The sequence below is a fragment of the Hemicordylus capensis genome, chromosome 5 (genome assembly GCF_027244095.1).
Source record: "Hemicordylus capensis ecotype Gifberg chromosome 5, rHemCap1.1.pri, whole genome shotgun sequence".
Taxonomy (NCBI): domain Eukaryota; kingdom Metazoa; phylum Chordata; class Lepidosauria; order Squamata; family Cordylidae; genus Hemicordylus; species Hemicordylus capensis.
In genome coordinates, this window is record NC_069661.1 from 14630490 (window position 1) to 14648129 (window position 17640).

At 48.5% G+C, this 17640-nt stretch overlaps 1 protein-coding gene across 2 annotated transcripts; it reads right to left on the bottom strand.

The window, feature by feature from the left end:
* Positions 1-1494: 1494 nt before the first annotated feature.
* Positions 1495-15705, bottom strand: LOC128325865 (16 kDa beta-galactoside-binding lectin-like). Of its 2 annotated transcripts, none has more exons than XM_053251711.1 (4): positions 15533-15690; positions 11303-11382; positions 7814-7985; positions 1495-1706 (listed from the first exon to the last, which is right to left on the bottom strand). In XM_053251711.1, exons 1-4 carry the CDS (start codon positions 15539-15541, stop codon positions 1560-1562), a joined length of 408 nt encoding a protein of 135 aa, XP_053107686.1. In that variant the 5' UTR covers positions 15542-15690; the 3' UTR covers positions 1495-1559. The 2 variants fall into 2 exon arrangements, with proteins under 2 accessions (XP_053107686.1, XP_053107687.1); XM_053251712.1 differs by lacking the exon at positions 1495-1706 and adding an exon at positions 1856-3463 and having other exon boundaries at positions 15533-15705.
* Positions 15706-17640: the final 1935 nt, after the last annotated feature.

Below are 17640 nucleotides of genomic sequence, written 5' to 3' on the forward strand. Positions count from 1 at the left end.
ACAGATCCCACTTTCCCGAAGTGAAGTACACCTTCCTTTGACCCCAATAGGCAATTCTTCCATTATCCTGGTTGTCTCCAGTCCATCCCAAGAAAAACTAGGGCATACTTTGGATGTACATTGGGACAACATGATCCCTCTTTGCATCATCTTGTTTCCTCATTGGGTGTCCAAATCCATGCTCTTGTGTTGGATAGATCAAGGCCTCCATTTCACTGGCCAGGAGACCTCGGCAATGAGGATACCAAGAGGTCTTACCTCTGATTCTGCTCACAGTGTGGCTACTTCAGCAGCCCTTTTCAGCCACTCCTCCTCTCTCAGCACCTTGCAGGGCAACAACGTGCTTTTCTGTTTCAAATCTTGTATTAGACACTATACGCTTGAGTCCTTTTCCTCAATCAAAGCAGCCCTTGGCTGCAGGACATTACAATAGATGGCAAAGGCCTAACCAGGCTATTTGGAAACCTTCTCCCCCTATTACTTATCACTCTGGTATGTCCTACACTGTGCAAGACCTATTGGGCTTCCTGGGAAGGGTTCTTTCTACAAGGGATATGGGGGGGACATCCTTCCCATATGTGGTTTCGATCTCATTAGCCAGCTAGAATCCACAGGGGGCAGTGGCAACTCTCAGATTCCTTTGGAAGCATTAGCAAATCTGATGTTGCCCAACTTGCATCTTGCTTGCCCTATATATCTTTAAAGGCTATTGCAGTGCAGCTGTCTTGCTCTGTTATGAAGTTGCAGCAGTCCCCAGACTGAGAAGGTCCTGCTTGCACTGCATCCTACATAAACCTTATCTATTTGGAGCAAGTTGGAGCCTCAGCCCCCAGAGAGGAGACCCTCTCTCCCCTGTGCAAAAAGAACCCGTCATATTGCTTTCTGTTCCTTTTCATGTTGCTTTCTGTTCCTGTGGAGAAAGATCCCAGTGTTGCTTTCTGTTCCTTTTTGTGAAATGGGTGGCCTGTCTCAGTTAAAAGTTCTAGAAAGCACATGTGTTTAAGAGTCTTCCCAAAATCCCTTCCAAGAATAAGCAGAGACTCAGAAGAACCTACTAATGGGAAAGCCATGAGAGAAAGCTTTAGTTTACGCTATGGTAGCATTTCCTTTCAAAAAGGATTGAGCAACCTTAACCTTAGGCAAATACAACATCTGACAGCATCTTAAACACCTTATTTTGGCACAAGCATATGTTGGATAAAGCCTACTTCAGATGATGCATCTCATTTTTAAGGCGCTATAAGACTGTTGCACCAGAAACAGATGACCCCTCTGGAAGCTTAAACCATAGGCTAGCTGAGTCATTCCCAGAGAGCCCACTGTTAGCTTCCACAATCACAGGACATAACTGTGCAAGAGGTCCAGGGTCATTTGGGCTCTAGAAAGTCATAGGACTTTCCAGAGGGCTCCTTTAGAGGGCAGTTCTCCTTTCGATGGCAAAAAGTGAAATAGCTACTGTACATGCAAACCGCTTTAAGGAACGTGTTCAGTGGGTGGTTTGAAGAATGCATTTGAGTTTATTCAACCACATCGCAAAATTAGAGGGCGAATAGACCACATCAGAGGAATTTGAGCACTTTGACTTTGAAGTCTCCCTCCACTGAGAGAAAATTGATGCCTTCCAGGCCCAATCGATTTGGGAAAACGATTTCATGATCTTCTCCCACCTTCACCTTCACCTCAGAAGTATCAAAGGTGAAAGAGACCTGCAAGAAGAGAAGGAATTATGCAGCACCTGGAATGCACCCACATACCCAATGGTACTGGAGAGCTTTTGGTGGGTAAATTTATGTTTTCTTCCCCCATGAGCTGCAAAGCCCTGATCCCCAACTCATGTAATCAGTCAAGCCAAAAGAACGATCAGCTGGCTTAGTTTATATATTCAGATCACACCAGCATGTTATGCTCTGTACAAGAAAGCAGCTAAACAAAACATTTGTCATGTGCAATTTGTAAGTCCAGAACTTGGTATTAGGGTTGTCAACTAGGGACTTTTATAGAGGACATGATACTCTTTGAGGGACCAAATGACTTTTTTTTTGCTTGTGTTGTGGTGTCTGAAGTTCTGGGGAGCAGCTGGAACATCTTGTTTGCCCAGAACACTGTGCTCTCATGAGCAGCTTTTCTTCCTCTTGTCTCCTTCCCCTTCCTGAACATCCCTCCAATGGGGAAGCTGGAGTGGAGTATCTCTGCTTCAGTGGCAGGTTGCAGAGCCACATGATGCTACTACTATGAATATTTATACATCGCTTTTCAACAAAAGTTTGTGGCAGCTAGGTTGGTCTCTGGGTCATCTAGGAGAGACCTTATTACTCCTGTGTTGAAAGAACTACACTGGCTGGTGATACGTTTCCGGGCAAAAGACAAAGTGCTGGTGGTTACCTATAAAGCCCTAAATGGCTTGGGCCCTGGGTATTTAAGAGAACGTCTTCTTCACCATGAGCCTGTTAAGATCACCTGGAGAGGAGAGCTGGTCTTGTGGCAGCAAGCATGACTTGTCCCCTTAGCTAAGCAGGGTGTGCCCTGGTTGCATATGAAAGGGAGACTGGAAGTGTGAGCACTATAAGATATTCTCCTTAGGGGATGGAGCCGCTCTGGGAAGAGCAGAAGGTTCCAAATTCCCTTCCTGGCTTCTCCAAGATAGGGCTGAGAGAGACTTCTGCCTGCAACCTTGGAGAAGCTGCTGCCAGTCTGTGTAGACAATACTGAGCTAGATAGATCAATGGTCTGACTCAGTATATGGTAGCTTCCCGTGTTCCTATGTAAAGCTAAGACTCCTTCCCTACTTGGCCAGCCAATCAACGTGACTGCAGGAGGTTCAGTACAGGCAACACCATGCAGTCTGTGATTGCCCAGCAGTGCGAGAGGGAAACTGGGCACAGGCCATCCACTCCCTGCCACATTAGGCGGAGTCCCATGCTGAGCATTGCCCTCTGCAGACAAGCTCCAAATGCCCCCAGACCTGACACCCATTCCGCCTCCCGCCCCCACAGGAGCTGAAGGGGGCTAGATCACAGCTAGGCGGGCCCAGTGGTTGCGGTGAGGTTAGCAGTTTGCTAACCAACTTTACTCTGTTAGCAGCTACTCCTGCTGAGTAAAAACAGCTCCTTTTAAAATGGTGAATCTCTTCTATTGATCACGGGGAGAACAACTGGCCCTATGCAGCCAGTTCAATGGCTGATGCAGGTGTTACCTTGCATATCTTTTTATTATTATTATTGTGAGCCCTTCAGGGACAGGAGAGCATCTTATTTATTTTTCCTTTGAAAGCCACTGTGAACCCTCCTGCTGAAAAGCCATAAATAAATGTCTGTAGTCATGGAGAACAGCAAGCGAGTGGGAGACTGTGCAGGCACCATTGCTCCAGCATGCCAAGAGGCCGGCTCAGCAACTGGCTGGCTGCCCTGCCTTGAGTCAAGAGGTGAAGCTGCTGGCCTGGCTGGGGAGAGCAGGCTGAGAGAACCTGTGGGGAAGGCACGGGGGGGGGGAGGAGAGAGAGAGAGAGAGAGAGAGAGAGAGAGAGAGAGAGAGAGAGAGAGAGAGAGAGAGAGAGAGGAGTAAAGCCCCTGGTGGCGCAAAAACAAGTTCGATCCTGACCAGGGGCTCAAGGTTGACTCAGCCTTCCATCCTTCCGAGGTCGGTAAAATGAGTACCCAGAATGTTGGGGGGGGGGCAATATGCTAAATCATTGTAAACCGCTTAGAGAGCTTCCAGCTATAGAGCGGTATATAAATTTAAGTGCTATTGCTATTGCTAAACACAACCAGGACATGAATTTGAGGCATGCCCTCAACTCCTGCCTGTGGGCTTTCCAGGGGCATCTGGTGGCCCACTGTGTGAAACAGGATGCTGGACTAGATGGGCTGCCTTGGGCCTGATCCAGCAGGGCTGTTCTTATGTGCTTAATTTACAGTTAAGAAGCCAGTGCCTTGAGAACTCTGTACCTAGACAGCAGACATACAGCTCGCCTGCTCCTCAGCTTCACAGTGGTGAGCTGTATTATCAAATTATCCAATTTTTAAAAATCAAAGTATACATATATAATACAATGAACATATGCACATTTTAAGCAAAGTGGAGACTTGTTTGGTGAAAAGCATCCTCTATTTCCCCTTCTTTGGTGATGGATATCAACTGTTTTCACCATTTGGACCTGACAACTCTGCTGGGTATCCGAATTCTCTATGCTGCCTTGGAGCCCAGACAAACCATAGAGAATACAAGTTTCTCTACACACAGGCAAAAATAGGCTGTTAATCCTGGATAGCTGGAAAGGAAGAGGGGGAAGAACACCCATGCTACTCATGTCATGCAGTTTGGCTCTTATGCTTCTCCTGAAATAGCCAAAGGAAGTCTAGTTTAGTTGGGATTCCTTCCACAGAAAGCCCTCAGCCCTAAGTCCTTCACAGAATTACAGAGCCCAAGATGCCTTTGAAAGCCAGGAGAGTTGTGCATAATTTGAAGCTGGCTTCAAGTGTGGGCCGCCTGCCCCAAACCACTGCAGCTCAGTAGGTCCAACACAGGCAAATCACAGCAGTTCAGTCAGGAACATCTCCCTGTGGCAACTGTACTCATTGCTGTTCTGGAGAAAAAGACCATCCTGCCTACAGTGATGTTTACAGAAGTCAGGTGTGCTTTGGAATGAGCCCAGCATGAAACGGGCTCACTTGTTTGCACCATGGGCTGGAGAGCAAGAATTCGTGGGCATAGTCTTAATCCCAGGATTACAGTGACTGCAGAGCCATAGCTTGGAGCAGAGCTATGTATTGAGGTCATTCACACGATCAAAAACCGTGTTCTACCTGGGTTTGGGAGCTGTGTGTGCTCCCAATTTTCGGTTGTGTGGAAGCAAAGTAGGAGGAAAACCTGGGTAGAAGTGATTCTGTGGAAGCAAGGTAGGAGGAAAAGCTACCCAGGTTTACCTCCTACCTTGCTTCCACACAAGTGAAAATTGGGATTCCACACACAGCTGTGTGGAAATTCCACACACAGCTCCCAAACCCAGGTAGAACACAGTTTTTGATTATATTAATGACCTCATGAAGGCACTTCACATGACATGTGCTAAGTGCCTGATGGGGTTCTGCAATGAAAGCAGGCTTAGCCCACTCTCCCCGCAGACGAGCAGACGACTGTAGCTGGGAGGCCGGATCGGCTGCCCACACAACGGCCGGCTCTGCAACTGAGCCAGCAGGGGCTACGGGGATCAGGGGCCCATGGCTCCTGGAATTCCCAGGATGCCCCGTGTGAGCGCACGGGGCATCCCGGAGAGACCCCCCAAGCCCAGGAGGCTGCTTGACCCCTCCTGGCTGGGGGTCTACTCATGTGTCCCTACAAGGGGTGTGGGGCAAGGCCACATTTGGTGCTTTGCCTCGGGACTGCAATACCTTCAGCTCCTGGTTGTTTTCCACACAGCAGGCTTTACTGTGAGTTTTCTACAAAGCTTTACTGCGAACTCAACGCTATCGGGAAAAAACCGATGCAAAAAGTGGATTTTTTTACCTTGGATGTAAACCGGGTTGCACTCTAATGAGCAGTGAAAAGCCCGAATTGTGTGTGAAGTGCTCCCTGATAGCTCTCAGGGACTTCAGGGTAAATCTGCCAAATATGTGAATGTGCCCGCTCCATTCCGGAGGAGATGCGGGCTAAAAGCCGGTTGTGGGGGAAAAACACCGTGCACTGCGGCAACACACGAACAATGAAATGAGGTTAACGGAGCCCTCGCAGGGTGTTTTAGGTGGGCTAGCCGCCTTGGGAGCACCAGGCTTGCCCACAGGTCCAGTGGTTCCCACACTCCATGGAGAGCAGGCTAAGTTCCCTTAGCCTGCTTTCTGTTGATTGTGGGAACAGCCTTATTATGTACTACAGGCAAACCTCGTTATATGTGGAACTGCTATTCGCAGTTTTCCATATCCGTGTGTGGTGAAAAGATACCTGACCTCAATATCCATGTGCATGCAAGAGTTAAAACCCGCATATCCACAGTTCCTAGAAGGCCAGAAATTACAGCGGAGGTCATTTCTGGCCGCCATTTTAAGCAATGGATTCATGTTGTGGCTCTTCCACTTAAAAAAAAAAAAAAAAAGATACACACACACCTCTGCCCGTGATTTTTCATTGTTTGGGTAGACATTTGGGGGTAGGGGGGCATTCCTGGGCACTGGGAGACTTTCAGTTATTTTTGCTGTCCCCCCCCAATTCTGGAACCTAACCCGCCATTTTCTATAGGCACAATACCTTGTTACTCACGGTTTTATTACTTGTGGTAGTAGGCAAGGAACAGAACTCCTGCAAGTAACAAGGTAAGCCTGTATTTCAAAATGGGGGGGGGCAGGGGAAGAGAAAGTCACACTACCAAGAGCTCTTCATAGCAAGACTTATCTTTTAGGAAGGCAGACAGGCAAGAACCCTTACATGCTAGCCTTCCAGGGGGAAAGAGTTTGACACTGGGACCACTGCCAGCCTATATCTCCTCACAAACAGACCAGGAAGTTTTCCACAACCAGCTTTTAGCCCGCATCTCCTCCGGAATGGAGCGGGCACATTCACATATTGGGCAGATTTACCCTGAAGTCCCTGAGAGCTATCAGGGAGCACTTCACACACAATTCGGGTTTTTCACTGCTCATTAGAGTGCAACCCGGTTTACATCCAAGGTAAAAAAATCCACTTTTCGCATCGGTTTTTCCCCGATAGCATTGAGTTCGCAGTAAAGCTTTGCAGAAAACTCACAGTAAAGCCTGCTGTGTTGAGAATGACCAGGAGCTGAAGGTATTGCAGCCCCGAGGCAAAGCACCAAATGTGGCCTTGCCCCACACCCCTTGTAGGGACCAGCCCCTTTTCCCAAACCAAACACTGGAACATAGGAAGCTGCCATATACTGAGTCAGACCATGGGTCCATCTAGCTCAGTACGGTCTACCCAGACTGCCAGCGGCTTCTCCAAGGTTGCAGGCAGGAGTCTTTCCCAGCCCTATCTGGAGATGCTAGGGAGGGAACTTTGAACCTTCTGCATGGAAGCATGGAGGTAGTCTAGGGAATGTACTAAAGTGAATGAGAGGGAATGCCCACTGGAAAAGCCCTGGTTCCTTCCAAAAGGCCATGGAATGCATTGAATTTCCGAATGGCCAATGGCCATTCAGAAATTCCTTACATTCCTATGGCCATTTGAAAAGCGGAATATAGGAAGCTGCTTTATACCAAGTCAGACCCTTGGTCTATCTAGCTCAGGATTGTCTACACAGACTGGCAGCAGCTTCTTCAAACTTGCAGGCTGGAGTCTCTCCCAACAATCATATCTTGGAGATGCCAAGGAGGGAATCTGGAACCTTCAGCATGCAAGAGTGCAGGTGCTCTTCCCTGGGCGGCCCCATCCCCTAAGGAGTACATCTTTCAGTGCTCACAAATGTAGTCTCCTGTTCAAATGCAAGCCAGGGCAGACCCTGCTTACCAAAGGGGGGGGGAATTCATGCTTGCTGCCCCCAAACCAACAGGTGCATGAGGCTGAGGAGGTTGCAAGCAGCCTCCCCTTCTCCCCTCGTGCCTCTTGCAGGCCTGGCAAGGAGCTCTTCCTCTCGCATTTCTTTCAAGAGTCAGATCAGTCCTGAGGAGCTGCTCCAGTGGCCAGCACCATCTTGCCACCCCCGCGTGCCCCTGTAATCCACTGCTTGAGGCAGCTGCTTCAGCTGACCTCATGGAAGGACCACCCTGGACCAGGTTCTCCTAGAAGGCACAAGGGAGATTTCCCTCTCTTCATGTACTCCCAACACAATCCAGCCAAGAATCCCACTCCCTCCACTGCCGAGCCCCCTCACCTGAGCTTTTTCCCCTTGCTGGAAAGGAAAGCTGGCGTCTCGTTCCTCCTCTCCCCAGGCCCCGTCTTGCTTGGAGTTGCAGACAATGGTGTTCACATCCCCATGGTTGTCAAAGCGTGGATTGAAGTGAAGCACCAGGTTGTCACAGTCTTTGCCCAGATTCACAGCAAAACTGCCAGATTGGCCATAGAGAAGCGCACAAATACACCATGCAAGTTTTATTGGACAATAACAGCAGGAACTACTAAGCATCCTACTAAGGATGCACATATTCCACCCAGCTAGAATTTCTCAAGCTGACTTTAAGAACAAGATTCCAGTCCTCCTGACTGCTAAGGATCTGGCACAAGTATCTGCCTTGATTGATAGTCATGTGGGCTCCATAACATCTCACCAGGATACGGTCTGCCTCGTGTTCCACCTCCCCACCCTGGCTCTTAAGCTGCCCCAACTGCACTGACCCCCACAAACCCACATTCCCTCCCCCATTCTTTAAGACTCACTGAAAACACTCCAATGTACTTTGCATATACTTCCAGTACAGGTGGCCCTCATTATTTTCAGGGGTTCCATTCCTGTGGATAACGAAGCTGCCGATTAAAAAAACCCTTGACTCTTTGGGGATGGGTGCGGGGGTTAGGTTCCTAAGCACACTGGAGTGTTTTGTGCTGAAAGTCACAAGAAAAAGCAGGGGTGGGGGGCAGAAATAAGCACAGAACTTTGTACTCTCCAGCAATGCCCCCCGAACTTCCAAATCCTCTGATTTCCCCCCCTTTTTAGGGTCACCTCCCCCACAGAAAAGAGCCACAAAATGACTCAGCACTACAAAATGGCAGCAGGAAATGATGTCATAAGTCATTTCCAGCCACTCAAGAACTGGAGATAGGTGAAAATAACCCAATTTTTGCCCTGCGGATAAAGAAACAGGTTTCCCTATGATCCAACCACAGATTTGTGAAACTGCAGTTAACAAGGGCCACCTGTATTCCTTATAACCTTTAAGTCAACATGTTGTCATCTGCCCATAGGGCAGATGTGTGGGCTCAAGAGATAGTAACTTGCTGAAGGGCACTTGGCAAGTTCACAGAAGAGGCAACATTTGAACCCGGGGCCTTTGGGCTCACAGCTGAGCAACTTCACTAGCTCTTCCATATTTGACAGAGAGTCACTCCACCTCCCACTCCAGAAGAGCAACCCAATTTCAAGTCCGCACAACTTCACTGTCTTAATTTTTAAGACTCCTACTACCAAGGAGAAAAGGGAAGCAAGAACGCAATAACCTAAGTAGCTAAATAATTAGTCCAAATGGGAAACTCCTGGTATCTGCATGGATTCATGAAGACGATAGCTGTCCATTTCGTGACGCAGGGACGCGCAGCTGGCACCAGAGGCTTGCGGCAGGCAGGGTGAAGCCAGCTCTCCCTCTTAATGAAAGACTCTCAGATCCACAACTTTGAAAAGAGACTGCCTCCAGCTTTTAAAGCTCAGTGAGTATTAGCGACTTGCCTTCTAGAATGAAATCTGGGATTTAAGGAACTGGGTGATTTACTGACCTACAATGCCAGCTCAGCCACTGGCTTTGGGCACAAGGGGTAGGTGCCCTCCAAGCCCCCTCCTTGCTTGCCCCCCAAAATCCACCACTGAGGTTGATTGGGTGAATCCATTGCTGGACCTCCATCTTCCCCCCTCAGCTTCCATTGCAAGCACTGGGTTGCAAGGTTCCAAAGATTCCTCCATTCCATGGAGAACATCAGAACAGCATCCTAGAGAGATGCTGTGCTGGGGCTGGATAGGGCTAAATATAAGAGAACCTCCGCTTGCTAAATATAAGAGAATCACCACTAAAAGGAGCCCCTCCCCCTCCCCCCACACTTTGAGAGATAGGAGGCAGACACACCTCTGCGTTTTTCAAAACTCAATGAAGGGGAGTTTTCATAGGCTTTAGTTATGCAGAATGGATGTAACCTGAGCCTTTTTGTCTGAGCTGATTCCACTAGCCCACAATTTTCTCTTAAATCACCTGGGGTGTGTGTGTGGGGGGGGGACATGAGGTGATGAAGGCAGTCACTCACAAAGGCAAGGGTTAAGCGTTCTGCAGTTTGAGCCAGCTTTGGGCAACTTGTCATGCTGTTCATCCATTCTTCTGTAGCTGTCTAACAGCAAAAAAAAGCTCTCACGCTGCCTCCTCTCTGTGATGTGATCTGTGATTGGTTGGAAGGAAAACTCGGAGCAAGCCGGCGGGAACGCACAGGGAAAAGATCTGCCAGGGACTGCGGAGAGGAGCCCTATGTGAACTGACCATTTAATCTCCCAAATTAAACATCTTGCGAATCTGCTGCGAAGCAGATTCGCTCTTCAGAGACCATGAAGAGCCACCATCTCTTCATGAAGCCATGTGTGAATAACTCCCAGGCGGTCTTTTCTGGAGAAGTCCTACTTCTTTGCACAACTTGGTTGAAAAAAAAATGCAACATTCCTTTCTTCCTGCTCTGGATAGCCTTATTGAAATGTGAATGAGGAGGGGGCTGAAGGCCCCCCCCCCCACTTAGAGCTGGCCACCCTGGAATCCATCCTGCCTGCCCAGAGCCATTTCCCCCCAACATCATTGAATCTTAGGGAAATGCTCTGAATTCACGGCCTTGCAAGTTTCCTAACCATGAGCATTACGGAAGCAGCTCCATGAAGCTGCCCATGGTCTGTCTCAGAGGTTGCTTGGCCACCCCCATGGCTGCTTTTAGTCTCTATGTTAGAGGGGCGGGGGGAATAGAAACAAGCCTCCGAGGGTAGATTCAGTTTGCTTAAGTGCATTTCAAGAACGGGCAGGTGTCATTTGCAAACACACACACACACACACACGTTTCCCTCTCCAAGGCTAAAAGCAGCTTTAGAGGGAGGGAATTTAGAGCAGGATTTAGAGCAGGATCAGAGTTAAATGCCTTCACCCAGCCCAAACTGGGAGCCCCCACAGCTGCTTTCTGGATAAAGAAGTTGTTGGGAATTGCAGAAGTGTCGGTCACTGATCCAGCCTTGTGTGGCACGTATGTAATTGCCAAGTTGGGTTTATCATTAAGAACATTCATGTCCTCAAAATTTACACAGCAAATAATGGCTCCTGTCTCAAAGGGCCCCATAACTGAAAAACGAAGAAGATACAAGGAGGGTGGCAGGAAATAGCCTCTGGAAATCTCTGCTGGGATAAAGAGAGACAGTTTTTCTCCTCTTGCTAAATATAGGAGAACCACCACTAAAGAGGTGCCTCTTTGCCCAGAGAGCTGAGGGTTTTTGCCACCCAGCCGTTGAAAGAGTTATCAGTATGCAAGCACAGCAAATGCTTTGCAGGAGAAAACCAGTTCTCCAAGAACTGGTCGCTATCTAGGGTACTGTAGAATGATTGTAATAAGCGACCCACCAGCTGCCGCAACTGGATACGGGCAAGTGAATCAGTTCCATCGGCCTCTGTGGGCCTTTCCTCCCCCCTTCTCAACTTACTCTTTGGCATCCGGCAAGATCTTTCCCTTCACTTCAAGGCCCTCTCCCGGCTGGATTTTCAGTCCAGTTGCAGTCATGACCTATAGGAAGGAATCTAGACAGGTTAATCTGGGGTGGGCAGTCAGAGTGGACAGTAGGGAGAAGTGGCTCTTGCCAGGATCCTTATAGTCTCTGGGCACCATGGAGTCATAGCCATGAAGCCCATGTGTCTTGGTCCCAGATGCTGCTCTGCACAGACATCCAAAGAAAAGTCCAGGCATAAAATCTGGTCTTGTGCTGGTCTTGTGCTAGCAAGCAGGAAAGACAAGTGAGCACTGCAAGATATCCCCCTTAGAGGATGGTGCCACCCTAGGAAGAGCATCCATATGCTTGCTACGGATGTGTGCAAACCGGTTCGGCGCCGAAGCGCCAGACTGATTCAGGCTCCAGCATTCGAACCGGTTCGGCGAGAGTTAATTCCTTTAAAAAGCAGGACCTTACCTGCTCCTCCACGGCTTCTTCACTTTCCAGGCACGTTGCTTGCTGTGTGCGGCTTCGGTGCTGCTGCCAGCAGCCTGTGCATGGCGTCGATATGCACAGGGCAACATGTGCAACGGCCATGTGCGTGCTGACCCCGTGCACAGGCTGCTGGGAGCAGCACTGGAGCCCCACGCGGCCTTTTGGACAGCGAGCGCCACACCCGGAAAAGCAATGAGGCAGCTGAGGAGCAGCTAAGGTCCTGCTTACCTGCTTTTTAAAGGAACCGATCCTCACCCTGCCTGCAGCTGCACAACCTGTGTGCACATCTCTAATGCTTGCATGCAGAAGGTTCCAAGTTCCTTCCCTGGCATCTCCAGATCAGAGCTGGGAGAGACTCCTGCCTGCAACCTTGGAGAAACTGCTGCCAATCGGAGTGGACAGTACTGAGCTAGACAGACCAATGGTCTGACTCAGTATATGGCAGGTTCGGGCGTCCCTAAGAGCTTGTTGAAAAAGGAGGGGAGAAGAACCTGTGGAAGTCACTTTGTTGTAGCCATCCAGCGTGGCTGACATTAGTTATACTCACAGGTGAGTGCTCAGATGGGTTGCATTATACTTATACTATGCATTATGCATAGTAAGGCAGGAACAGTTTTCAGGAGGACCTCTCCTTATGCTGCCACAGGTTCCTCTTAGGTTTTCATGTACCTAGATCTACAAGAAGTTACATCGCTGGTTCCCAACCTGGGTCCCTCCAGATGCTGCTGAACTACAACTCCCAGCATCCCCAGCCATAATAAATTCCAGTGGGGGGTGTTGGGAACCACTGGTCTTGCTTAATGTGGGGATTTTATATATTAGGCTGCCTCTGAATCAGGCAGTCTAGGCTGCTTTTCTTCTTCTTTTGTTATTAAGAATTTTTATTGAAAGGCATTATATATTTGCCAGCATTTCATCCCAGTATCCCCCTCCCCATACCCTCCCTGAACCAGGCCTGCCTTCTCCATAGGAAGCTGCCATCTAAAGTCAGACCACTGGTCCATCTATCTCAGAATTGTCTACCCAGACTGGCAGCGACTTCTCCAAGGTTACAGGCAGGAATCTCTCTCAGCCCTATCTGGTGATGCCAGGGAGAGGACTTGGAACCTTCTGCATGCAGATGCTCTTCCCAGAGTCGCCTCATCCTCTAAGGGGAATCTCTTACAGTGCTCTCATGCAGTCTCCCATTCAAATGCAAACCAGGGAAGACCCTGCTTAGCAAAGGGGACAAATCGTGCTCACTACCCCAAGGCCAGCTCTCCACATTGGTTGTGGGGGAAGTGAGAAAAGGACGCATAGCAGCTCCACACACAGAAGTTTAAGAGTGGAAGCTTTCTCCCCATTGTTGCCTGGGAGAAATGAGGTACATGAGGGAAAGCAAAGCCTGTTAGAGTTTCTGCACATCAGGCTGCCGCTGAACAGCATAAAAGAAGAGTCAACTAAGAGCAGTCGCAACTCTCTTGCGGGTTGCCAAGGTAGGGATTGTGGAACAAACCCTACACAAGGCCTGCACAATGTGCCCCCCAGCTGTTTTTGGACTACAACTCCCATCATCCCCAGCCGCAGTGGCCAATAGCCAACAGCCAGATATACGACATCCTAGCTCTATATCGCAGTGATTACATTTGAAACAAGGCTTTGGAAATGTGAATGACACCCTGCTGTCCACGTAGCGATTGCGGCGTCACAACACAGAAAGTGTGGAAGCACACTTCCGAGATATGACGTGACCCCGTTGCAGGGTCTAATCTGGAAAGCGCCCAGCCTAGATACCGTATTTACCCAGATACAAGACAGGGTCTAACCTGGAAAGCGCCCAGCCCAGATACCATATTTACCCAGATACAAGACAACTCTGAATTAAGTTGAGCTCCTTTAAAAAGCAATATTATATATACCCTTATTTACTCAAAAAGAGGATGACCCTCTGATTTTTTAACATCAAAGAGCTTGGGGAAAACCTCATCTTGGATTCAGGGGTCACCCTTAATACATGAATTATATGCAGCTGAGACCTCTTCCTCCAGAGACCTTGCCCTCCTTCTACATGGTAAGCCAGCCCAAGCCAGGATAGCCTTGGCCAGTCCTCTTCCATCCAGCTCTTCCCTCCCATCCCCTACCCCCACATGCAGGAGGTCAGGCCAGCCTCTATCCTTAGCAATGCTAAGGAGATTATCACCATGGTCGCTAAACCCTGAGCACACCCGTTCCCCACCCAGACCCAGTTTCCGTCTTCGGCACAGCAGCCTGGAAGACAGCAGGTCCCAGGAGGAGCAGGCAAGAGCCAAGCCAGGTAGGCAAGCCCTCAACAGGCAGTAACAAGCAGTGTGTCCAAGGCAGGCTGCAATTCTAAGGGTGGGTGCAAGATTCCATCTTTAAGCGGTAGGCTTTCCAGATGGCTTTTCGCATCGCCAAACTCAGGAGCTTCCCCTCACTGGATTTCATAATGCCGAGATTCAGGTCTCCTGTGCACTCCCGACAGGAAGTTGATCCCCAAGGCCTGGCAAAATGGCTCCTGCAGTTACATGGCAGGCAGAAAGGAGTTTGCAAAGTCCCCTTATGAGAGAGCATTGCCACATCCAGAAGAATCTCATTTGCTAATTGTTTCCTGTTACTTTTGACAGCAAAAGGAAGGTCAGCCCAGTTCGGAGCAAGGAAGTGGTTCCGGCCACTGCCTCCATTACAGTTTTTCTGCCACATTGCTCCCCAACCATTTCCCCCGGTGGCCAGTACATACATTTAGCTTTTAACTGTGCTCTCCGACTAAAGGGCATACTGCTCCCAAGAACTGTATATTAAACTATTTAAATGCACATGTTCCTCATGGGAAGCTGTTCGATGCTACTCTGGCACGCGCTCCCTGCTGAAATAAGAGCCGCCTCCTCTGACAACCTTTTGAAAAGTTCTAGTCTAAAGACTTATTTTTGCACCCAAACTTTTTAAGTGGACTGTGATTTTAAGTTGTTTTCAGGTCTTCATTTTTAATCTGTTTTATGCTGTAAACTGCCCAGAGACAGAAGTTTGGGGCAGTCTGCACATGTGAAAAATAAAACCCTAATCTCCCTCCCATTTCAGTCTAAGCAGCTGGAACTTCGTTTGCATTCATCTCTGTCTCTCTCACAGGCGAGATCTGGATTGCATTCTGTTGTCTTTCCACTTACTTCCAGTATTTATACCTCATCTCTCCAGCAAACCAACACCATGTGGATTGATGGTACTAAAGTAAAGGTAAAGTGTGCCGTCAAGTCGATTTCGACTCCTGGCGCCCACAGAGCCCTGTGGTTTTCTTTGGTAGAATACAGGAGGGGTTCACTATTGCCTCCTCCTGCACAGTATGAGAGCCGTTCAGCTCCTATATCGCTGCTGCCCAATACAGGTCTTATCCCATAGTCTGGGAAACATACCAGCGGAGATTTGAACTGGCAATCTTCTGCTTGTTAGTCAAGCATTTCCCCGCTGCGCCACTTAAAGTGGTCTACATAGTAATAAAAGATACCCCACAGACAAGCACCAAGATCATTAAGAAAACAGAGGAAGCAGAAAGAGACTAGAGATCTAGAAGGACAAAAGTAATCAGCTAAGGAACAGATTAGCCCTTCTCCAAAAAAGATCAGGTATTAACTTGATTTCTAGGAAGTTCCCAGCCTGCTTCACGTCAGCACCACACCACTACCCTGCTTTCCAAATTCAGTAGCAATATATACTCTCCCATTTCAAGAGGCACAGACTCACACACTCCATGCTGCAGTCTTGCTAGGGTCCAGCAAACCAGGCCAACTTCCCTTCAAGCTCCGTGAAACTATGACTCAGCAAAATAAGCCCCGGTGGCCTTTAAATAGCTGGGGAAACTACCGCATGACAAAAGAGGAGGGCTGTGAGGGGTCGGCACAGATCTTCAGAAATGCAAGGAGGAGAGAATCGGTGTCAACAAGGAAAAAGCTGGCCTGTTTCAGATGAATGGGGACAGTGATGAACAAAAGCAGCTGCTACTGCTATTTTTGCAACTGATAGCTTCAGCTCTTTCTGGCTGGCACTCGCTGAAACATTTGTCCATTGTTTCTTTGATCAGGGCGTTGGATGCCAGCAGAAATAGGCAGAAAGGCAGGCAGGGTGTAGGGTCCAGAAGGGATGTCAATCACGTTATTCGGCCTTCTGCTGGAGAGCCAAGAGAGAGAACATCTGCTTTCCACGCACAAGGCCCCGATTTGGGACTTGACAGAAGAGGAGAGCTGGTCTTGTGGTAGCAAGCATGACTTGTCCCCTTCGCTAAGCAGGTTTTGCCCTGGTTGGATATGAATGGGAGACTAGAAGTGTGAGCACTGTAAGGTATTCCCCTCAGGGGATGGAGCTGCTCTAGGAAGAGCAGAAGGTTCCAAGTTCTCTCCCCGGCTTCTCCAAGATAGGACTGAGAGAGATTCCTGCCTGCAGCCTTGGAGAAGCCGCTGCCAGTCTGTGTAAACAATACTGTAAACAATACTGTGTAAACAATAGCTAGATGAACCAAGGGTCTGACTCCTTATATGGCAGCTTCCTATGTTCCTATCTCCAGTCAAAGGATCCCTTTCTGATATAAGGTGCTTTATTATCTTTTTGTTGAAATGTGGTATGCAGATATTCATTGTCATCTTCATTTTTTAGTTTTGTCATTTGGTTATTTTGTCCTTATGCAACTGCACTGAGGTGATCAGAAGATTCTTTTCTGTGTGTCACCTGGCATGCAGAGATCAAATTATTATTATTATTATTATTATTATTATTATTAAACTGCTCCCCCCCTATACTAATACTACTATTTGTATACCACTTTTCAACAAAGGTTTCCAAAGCGGTTTACATAGAAAAATAAATTAATATAATTCCGATGGCTCCCTGTCCCCAAGGGACTCACAGTCTAAAAGAAACACAAAGTTCTTCGGAGGGATGCTGTGCTGAGGTCGGAGAAGGCCACTTGCTCTCCCCCTGCTAAATATAAGTGAACCACTACTTTAAGAGGTGCCTCTTTGCTCAGTTAGCGGCAATGCAGTTTAATGGGGGTGGGGGGTGGGGAATAAGAAGATGGGCCCCTGTCCCCAAAGGACTCACAATCCAAAAAGAAGCACAAAGCAGACACCTGCAGCAGCCACTGGAAAGGATTCTTTGCTGGGCTGAATAGGAAAAGTTGTTCTCCCAGTGTTGCATATAAGAGAGAAGCCTCTTAGAAGATGCCTTTTCTTTGCCCAGCTAGCAAGGGTCACATGATATCAACCGTACCTTGAAACCTGATCAGGAATGCTAAAGTTCCCATCTGCAAAAGCCATGCACTTCTAGATGATATCATACACCTGAAGAGCTGCAGGCTGTGGCTCCTTTCTCTCAAAGATATTTGTATCCTAGCTGAGGCAGGGAGCACTGGGAATTTGACCCCCACCTGCCAAACTATGAGTTTGCCCAAACTATAGCTGCACATCACAACAGCCACTTCTTTCTTCCTTGCAAGGAACAGCAGAAGAGGTGGGAGGGAGGAGGGGAGTGCTTAACCCTGCCACTGATTTCCTTTACTACTACTACTACTACTACTACTACTACTACAGATGGATATTTATACACCACTAATGTCTTAAAAGAGGCATTTCCCCCTGTGAATGAGAGACAAGGGAATGCCTTTTCGGGGGGGGGGTGGAAATCCACCCCTGCAGGGATGGTGGACCTATTAGGCTGGTCCGTCCAAAAAGGCTGCTGGACCCAGTAAGATTTCAAAAGGCCTTGGAGGATTTTGATGTTGGTGCGGCCAGTGATTCTGTCGATGGCTTGGTAGGAACCTGGAACAGGGAACTCACCAGGGCAGTAGACAGGATTGCTCC

Coding starts and splice junctions, on each gene's coding strand:
- LOC128325865 (XM_053251711.1), bottom strand. Junction 7,986..11,302: donor ATCTTGCCGGATGCCAAAGA/GTAAGTTGAGAA, acceptor CCAATCTGGCAG/TTTTGCTGTGAATCTGGGCA. Junction 1,707..7,813: donor AGCAAGGGGAAAAAGCTCAG/GTGAGGGGGCTC, acceptor CTCTTCTTGCAG/GTCTCTTTCACCTTTGATAC.